General features: G+C 38.7%; 1 protein-coding gene across 1 annotated transcript; it reads right to left on the bottom strand.

Annotated features, from left to right (window-relative positions):
* Positions 1–1,910: 1,910 nt before the first annotated feature.
* On the bottom strand, positions 1,911–4,794 carry LOC149535263 (uncharacterized). Its single transcript, XM_089806922.1, has 3 exons — positions 4,420–4,794; positions 4,198–4,267; positions 1,911–3,289 (listed from the first exon to the last, which is right to left on the bottom strand). Exon 3 carries the CDS (start codon positions 3,211–3,213, stop codon positions 2,194–2,196), a length of 1,020 nt encoding a protein of 339 aa, XP_089663048.1. The 5' UTR covers positions 3,214–3,289; positions 4,198–4,267; positions 4,420–4,794; the 3' UTR covers positions 1,911–2,193.
* Positions 4,795–9,021: the final 4,227 nt, after the last annotated feature.

Here is a 9,021-nt window from a genome sequence, read left to right on the forward strand (position 1 = left end):
TCTCCCACTTCTATGTCTTTTCCCACTAATTACTCTTATTAGTAATTTTTTTCCATCTTGGTTTTTTCCTCTTTATACTTCCTCTTCTTCTTATTACTTTGTTCATGTGGATATATCTCCTAAACTTAAGAAGACACTAAACTCACTAAATGTGCAATTACTTCCTACCAACAAATTTTAAGCTATTTCTCTAGAAACATAAAGCAAACTTGGTGTGAAATATAAATGTAGTATTATTATTCAAATTTTTTTGTTAGATAACTATTTTTTTAAAACCATTTTAATGAATCTTTAAAATATTCATTCACATTTAGAGATAACACACATTGGAAAATGAGTATTTTTTATACTATGCATCATGAATTATTTACTCTAATCATCATTTTCATTGGATCTAAGTGTTATTAAGCTTGACAGATGCATTGACACCACACAATACATAGTCAATATTTATCGTTCCTAATGTCTCCATAAATCTATTTTCTTCTCTTATATTTCTTTTCAAAACATACTTCTACTACTCTCCTACTCCTATGCCTATTCCGTGCTACTTATTATTGACAATAATGTCATTTTATCTCTCTCACTACTCAATGATGTCCTTTAATCTTATTAATCCTTATAACTTTCCACTAGTTAGAAAATGGAGGACATTTACCTTCTCTAATGACCCCTTTTACCAAAATAATTCATTTCCTACTATATACATCATTTTCTAGGCCAAACGTCATTTTCTCTAAGGCTAAATGATAGGAAAGGGTTGAATGTATCATTTCTAGGGAGAAAACCCTTTTTTTTTAAAAAGTATGAATAGACATTTACCAAGTGATTGAAGAGGTAAGAAGCAACATGAAGGAAGGTTATTAGCATCTTACTAAACATATTCATTACTTTGGAATTAGTTAGGAGAGAAATTATTATTGTTACTCGTCAATAATTCCTTACACCAATCATGATTTACATTCCTTAGATATAGGTATGGAAAATGCTCAACACATACATGAATACTACAGAACATAATGAAAAAGCCTCATTCCTAGAAAACATATTACAATGCTAACGAAAAAGCAATCCATATAAAATAATCACTTAACATTTTGTAAACGCTCTTCTTTTATGGATTACTTTTTCATTATCTCAATAGTCATAGGTTGTTTCCTAATGTTGAAATTAATAATCACTCTCACCCTCCACTTTTGTTCCAAAATATACTAAGACTATTAAGTAATCATACATTCCTTCCTAATATCTAAATTAGTAATCACTCCCACCCTTCACTTTTGCTCCAAAAGCATACTAAGACTGTTATTCCACTTCTACTATCTCCTCACTCCTATGTATATTTGTCAATACTCATTCTTGACAGTAATGTATTTCTATCCATCTTGTTTATGGTCTCTTCTCACTCATTACTTTTCCGTATCTTATAAGAATACGATAGGTTCCTTTTCATGTCTAAATTAATAATCACTCTCACCCTTTGCTTTTGCTAAAAAAATATATTAACAATATTTAGTAAACACAGATTTCTTCCTAATGTCTAAATTAGTGATCACCCTCACCGTTCACTTTTGCTCCAAAAACATATTTGAGACTGTTCTCCCACTTATACTATCCTCACGCACCTGTCTCTAATTGCCAATACTTATTCTTGATAATAATGTATTATGGCCTACTCTCACTCGCTACTTTTATACCTTATACTGGTTGGTTGTGACTCTTTCTCGGATCCTTATCTTAAAACAGCTGAATCTCGTACCTTTTCCCCGCCCAAACAGTCCCCCACTAATTCGTGGTTGTAATGGCTTTCAATCTACGTCTTTTGTCTCTGGTCTCATCTCTTATGTTATAATTTCAAACAGCAGATTTGAACTTGACATGAGATCACAAAAGGATTGAAAAACCTCTGATACAATAATATTCTCTCCTTATATTTGGCTCGTCCAACACAAAATATTTGGTCGAAGGAAACAGGCAATTGCACCGTTAACATAAACAAAAAGGAGTACAAATGACATGTCCCTCAGCGGAAAAAAAGGTGATATTATAATAATAGCAGAAAGCATACGTATGGTAGAACTAGAAAGCCCAAAGAATTTCGCTATTACAAACTACCTACAGTAGCATACCTCCATTGAAAGCCCGGATTGTCTGTGCATCATTTTATTTTTCATTGTGTGGTCTGAAAATAGACTAAAACTCAGACATGGTACTTTGTGGGTCAATGCTGATGGACGGCATAACTCTTGGAAATGGGCCCGAAAATGTTGTTGTTGAGTCGGCCGACTGCACGCTGCTGCTGCTCGGGTACGACTGAAACCCTAATTCAGGCGAGTACTGTGCACAATTGAGATATGGAGCTCTATGCGAGCTTTCAAGGGTTCGAATCCCACCAACAACATGGGAATTCATGTGCAACATGTCTTGCCCTAATTTCATCGCCTCCATTTCACTTGATATCTTAGCAGCTTGTTGGTGGCATCTCCTTCTGCGCTTACTTCCTTCCTGATCCGATCTCTCCTTTGCCTTTGTTTTCTGCTCCGGGTAATTAGTACCCAGTTTGGGATTATTTCTACCTCTTTTACGCTCACAATTCATCATCAACTGATCTCCTGTGGTGCCATTCAATGGTGCTGAGAAGGACATGAACTCTGAGCTGCTTAAGCGAGGGAGTTCTTCAATGGCAGAAGTGCATCTGTCAATGAGCCACTCCACTGCCTTGCTTGGCTGGTCGAAGCCCAGCCTGTCTTGTACGTGGAAGAATTTGACGGCTGTCTCAACGGACAATCTCATTCTTCTGTCTCTTGGCCCTCTGGCCGTAGCAACCTTGCTGTGTCTATCCTTGCTGCCAGATGGCCTGCTTATTCTGTACGCCTCCATCAGATCCTTCTTCTTGTTGTTGTTGTTACTACTTACACTAACACTCCCCTTCGTTGTCCTCTTTGTTTTCCTCGCCCCCACAACTCTCTGCTGCTGCTGCTGCTGCTGCATGACATTAGATGTTAGCCCCTCCATGTGACCTCCTCCCATGAACATCCTTGGATTCCACATGCCCAGAACATCGCTGCAGAAGTCACTGCATACAACATGTGGTCTGTGTTTGGTAGTAGATTGGCTTTGAGCATCCGCAAATGGAGTGAAGAAAGTTGTTCCTACCACACACCCGTTCTCCTGCTTGAATCCATCTGCCTCCGCTCCACCGTTTGAATACATCTTCTTCTTCTTCGCCCAGTACTGGTCTTCACATCTCCCAATTCATGTCCAAGCCATTACTGTCCCAGGCTTGAAACTGCAGGAAGAAGACGATGGAAATCAGACCCCCCATTTATGCTTTTTTTGGCCCAATCTCAAACAGTGATCAAACATAGAATTTGGCAAGTTGATTTGTGAAAGATAATCTCATGTCTCAATTGAATTCAGTAGAACGTATCTTATTTCTATGAAATATGATGTCTTGTGAGTTCTTCACACACTAGCCCACAAAAATAAAATGGGTTTTACCATTACACTGTGATCTGAAATGTTGATAATTAGAATGGATTTTTCTATGATAATTTGATCTGAAATGTTGATTGAAATAGAATTTATTAGAACACTGTGATCTGATGCAAATCCTATCATAGTTACTTGAACACATGAATGGCATAGTAATAAAACTCACTGTAGATTGTGAATATCTGATGTCTCTATTGGATTCAGAAATGTATGCCCTAATTACCATGGACTGAAAATCTGGGCAAGTGCTATGCAGCCCAGTAAATCATACCTAAGAAATACTCAGGTTGTTTTCTTAAAAAATTATATTTCTTTGTTATCATTTACTAGAAAATCTGATGTCTCTAATTAATTTTATTGTTACTACTAATTGCTGTCTCTGCCATGGTCTCAGCACTAGATTATATTTATCTGAGACATCCACCATTCCTGCAATAGTAGGTGGCTTACTATTGTTCGATACATTATTCAGCCCTTATGATGCATCCGTGTGCCTTATACAGTACCATAACTTCATTCTTATAAATACATAGGTGATCCTCAAGAGCTGGATAGCCATATACAGAAGCCATGAGTTTCATACATAGCAGATTCATTGAGTCAAATAAGCCTATAAACGTAGATAGTAAAGAAACACAATATGGAGTACTTGTCAGATAGTGATCAATACTTTCATGGAAAGTGAGAATATAAGGTACCCACCTTGTTCACCAGTACACATGTAAATGCTCTTGGCCGAACCAGAAAAGGCATCAGCAATGATTCAGAGACTCTGATAAAGAAAAAGAAACAAACATCAAAGGGACTTGAAAGCGTAGACAGAGCCGGGTATGCATATAATTGTAAAGTAATCGTATTCCTATTTTAAGCGAGTAGAGCCGAAAATAACCTTATTTGATAAAAAGTTAAAGAAATGATGCATACTTTGTTTCCCCTGAAAGAGACTTTGGAGAACTGCTCCTGACAAACTTCGGCCCCCAAATATAGTATGTTGATCACGACAGATCCCACCATTATTGAGCCAATACCAATACAAATACAAATACTAATTCCAACTATACCATTATGCTTTGGAAATCGGGTTACCAGAATGCCTCATACCTAAGCTTACTAAAAAGTGTTTCAGGGAATTCAAGGTTACAGGAATTGGCCTCTACTCTATTTCCGGCATGAGAAATCTACGTAGCTATGTTAGGGTTTCTAAAAACTGTAAAGTGAAGAAAGGCGAAGATTATGTGGTAGAAGAAGAATGGTAGGGGCTTCCTGATATAGACCTTCAGTCTCGAACCAAGGAAAATTAGGAACTAGAAAAGTAAGGTAGGGGAATAGGAAAACAAATTGACGGTATATGCCCAGTCATTTAATTTTTCAGCTATTGATTAAAACTGTTTACCTAGGTTAATTACAAAGACTGTCACCGTACCTTTTGGCAATGTATTTACTAGAATGGATTAAAACTTTCCCTAGATGAAAGAAAATCTCAATGAATTTTGAATGTATTCGGACAGTTCAAAAATCCATAATGAAGTGTCATAAGGTCGTCAAAAGCAATCTTTTATTATTTAATTATCTTTTGTCTTTTATGTGTATGTTTTGAGCATTTATTAGAGACATCGCTAATTTTTTTTTAATGAATAGACCTTTTTCATTAATTTATAATTTAAAGATACATATTCACAAAAAAAGGGGTTGGGGGATACAAGATCACCCCATGAGTTCAAACGGCACAAGGCCGGATTAACAACTATTCATAAAAAAAAATAGTTTAAAGAAAAGCATAAAGTCTCAGGCGGTGAGAGCAGTGCTAGCAAAAGGAGGGTCTTTATCATCATAACCCCAGAAGTCCATGGTATTAGTGGTTGGCTAAGGGGGAGCCCAACCATCAACATCAACATCGTCATCTTTATCTCCCTTAGGCTTGGACGAGGAGATAACTAAGTCCAACTGAGGGAAAGTCCACTTGGGATCATGTTGCACAGACGACCAACCTGTAACAGGGGTAGCAGGGGGAGCCACCGGGGACCAGCTTGAGCCCAACCTCCGTGGAGGTGAGGTTGAGAGGCAACAACCATCAAAATCACCATTGGGAGAGTGGCAATGTGGTTGCGACCAGGGAGTGTGCGAGTGGTGTGTAGATCTGCTTCGGCCTCACCAACAACCACGAGAAGGAGTTGGATTACCAAAAATTGCATCTGAAGGCACATGGGCAACCGTACATGGTGCATTTCCCTAATGAGCAAGTAGCTCCTGCAGGTGAGCCACCTCTAGCACAACTTTGTCAGTCTATAATTGAATCTGCATCATGACATTATTACAAATATGTTCTTTAGAGTACATAACAACATGAATATCAAGGAAGTTATGAGAGAATTAAACAACATTTTTTTCCTTCTAAATAGTAAACAAAACTTCCATTCTAAAAGCCTGCCAAATTTGAGCATATCTAAAAGGAAGTCTAGGCAAATCTCCCAGCACCACCATATGTCAGGTGAACTCCTCTGAATGAAAAGGCTTGAAAAATTTAAGAATCCAGAGCCAATATCTCTAGGCTCACTTGCAAAACTAAAAAATATGCAAGAAGCTTTCAAGCTAGCCACAAAAGGGGCATCTAGGATCCAAAACTCTCAAATGTCAACACTGAGGGCCCAAAGGTAAGCCTTGAAAGAGGAGGCACTAGGAAAAGTGAACAATCTTTGGCTCCATAATGGCATTCCAAATAGTACTAAATCTAAGACTCCAAGTCTTATGAGAAGAATGCAAATGCCAACGCTAATTGAGGGTATCAACCATCAGAAGATGGGGCACAAGCCACCGATACCCCAAATTGGACTTGTAGTTAGCCATAGGAGTGGTAGGATACCACTTCCAAACATTCCACCAAGGGCGAGATGAGTAAATTTCAAGCTTATGTAACAAATTGGGAGGCACTGCAAAAACTAGAAGATCAACACTCTGCCAATCTGCATGGATGAGCTTGAACTGAACCTGCAGATCCTCCCAAGAGCAAAGGCTCATAGTAACTTTGGAAAATAAGTCCTTGGGAGTTTTAATACCCCTGTGGAATAAATGTAGAGTGTTGGCTCCTTGAATCTTAGCTAAAGGAACACCTTGAGTGGAAAACAAAGGAGACCACCAAAGGTTTTGTTGGTTCATTGAGAGGCCATCTATGAACCCATTACCAGCCTAGCGAAGCCATGGTTTAAGGGCTTCCCAAAATTTCCAAATACTCTTTGCAACAAAAGTAGCTTGAATCAGAATAGGTTCAGGAGTCACAAGAAGGGTCTGAAATCCAATCTGCTTCCAGGTAAGTCAGTTAATTGGGAAGCCTAAAGAAACACAATGCCTTAAAAGAATTTTTTAGGCCTCATCTCCAGTGAGAGCCCGAATGACCCACTTGGCACAAAGGGCAATCGCCTGTTTTTGAGTGGAGAGCAACCCAAGCCCCCCCAAGGCTTTGGGTAAGAAAAAATAATCCTAGGCAACTCTGTGAAAGCCATGATGCATAGCATTAGTGACCAAGAGAAAGTCCCAGAGGAGACGCTCCAACTTGAGATAAGAAGCTTTGAAAGGAGCCTAGTAGGAAATATACTACACATGGTTGACAAGCAGCACTTTAGAAAAAATTTGAAACTTTCCTGCAAGGGAAAGTGGTTTGGTGATTCAATATTCCAACTTCTTCTCAATCGTAGCAAGGACAACATTCCACAACTCCATAGGGGAGGCTTGAAAAGTGAAAGGAATGTGCAAGAATTTAAAGATTTCCCCATGTTGGATGCATTTCCACCCATGTTGTTGAAGCCACTAAGGATCTGGCAAGAAGGATTGTCGATAACAATGGGTTTTGTGTCATTGAATAGCAAACCCAGAAGCAAGGCAAAAAGTATCCAGGCATTGGCTATATTGTCTTCCTCTTCAATCAAAGTAAGGAAGGAGTCATCAACAAAATGGCTATTCACAAGCTATGTAGAGGACTCAGGAAGAGAAATACCATGAATTATACCCTGAGAAATGGCATTGGCAAGAAGATAGCCAAAGCCTTCAACCGCTAGCACATAGAGTGAAGGTGCAAGAGGGCAACCTAGACTGATAGATTTGTAAAGCCCAAAAGCTTTAGATTGCCTCCCATTAATGGTGATGCAAGCAAAGGCATCCCCAAAAAGCATCTACATAGATTGCAAAAAAATTGGCCCAAATCCGAGAGCTTACAACATAGCTAGAATAAAGGGCCACTCAATCCAATCATAAGCTTTGGCAAATTTGAGTTTTAGAAACAAGGCCTACTACTTAGATTTCCTAGCCCATTCCATGCCTTTCCAAATAGCAATGATGTCCAAAATATAGTAGGATTTGATGAAACCTGTTTGTTCAGGCTAAACAATCTGAGGAAGAAAATGTTGAATTTTGAGAGAGAGGGCTTTGGCAATGATCTTGTAGGAGACATTTGAACAACAAGGCGATGTGTTTCCAATTAAAACTTTCCTCAAGTTCACCAGCTTTAGGTATGAATTTAATATTGCCCTTATTGATAATGTTGCCTAGAGAATTAGAAATGTAAGCTTCATGGTAAACTTGAAGCAAGCAAATTAGGATTGATATCATCCCACAAGGTTTTGTAGAATTCACAAGGAAAGCCATCACAACCAGGGGCCTTATCAGAAGCCATGGAAATGACAACTCCCTTCAAGTCTGCAAGCGTTAATTTTTGCTCACAAAAGGCATATTGCTCAAGAGTAAGCCAATTGGGAGTAACTACAAGGCATTCTTGAAGAGCTTGGTGATGCCCAACAGAAGGCCCTTGAAAACTTGCTCATAATGGTGCACAAAAGCTTGACGAATATTTGGCAGATTAGTAAAGACCTAGTGGTCTTCACGGATGAGCTTGATGTCAACTATAGAATGGTGAGCCTGAATATCATTAAAAAATTCCTTGGAAGCTTGATTGCCAACCTCCAACCAATGGAGACGGGCCTTGATCTAAGCTCCTCTAGTAGCATAGTTGTCTGCAACTTGCTTTTGGTGCCAAAGATTGGCAAGCCTAATCTGAAGATCTGTATCAAACGGATTCATGGCAAGAGCTTCTAAAATCATACACAGATCTTTGGTAGTGGCTTCAAAAGATCTTCTATGGTACTTGGCCAACAGTCTACTGTAAATGTGAAGAAACCTCACAATATAGAGAATGACATCATTCCACCATTGAATCCACCCAACATGGGTGTGGGGCCAAGGCTCAAAATTCAACACTTGAAGAATGTGTGCAATAAAGGGAGGATGGGAAAATAATGAGGTTTTAAGGTAAAATTAGGTTTTACAAGGATGGGGTTAAGTTGTTTGTCAAGTGATAGAAAAAATAATGGGGGTTTGATCGGACAACGTCACATTTGGCAAAGGAGTGGCAGGTAGGGCATACTTGTGAGAAAAAGTACTATGTAGAAATCATAGCCTTGTCAAGTTTCTTTAAAACTCTATCAGACCCAGCTCAAAAATTAGACCATGTATGCCAAACCCCATATGGGTAGTGGTAGC

Source organism: Cupressus sempervirens, chromosome 10 (genome assembly GCF_028749045.1).
Source record: "Cupressus sempervirens isolate cs-2001-9-10 chromosome 10, ASM2874904v1, whole genome shotgun sequence".
Classification (NCBI taxonomy): Eukaryota; Viridiplantae; Streptophyta; class Pinopsida; order Cupressales; family Cupressaceae; genus Cupressus; species Cupressus sempervirens.

Excerpts from the sequence above, each read along its gene's own strand:
- LOC149535263 (XM_089806922.1), bottom strand. The coding sequence starts at position 3,213 with ATGTATTCAAACGGTGGAGCGGAGGCAGATGGATTCAAGCAGGAGAAC.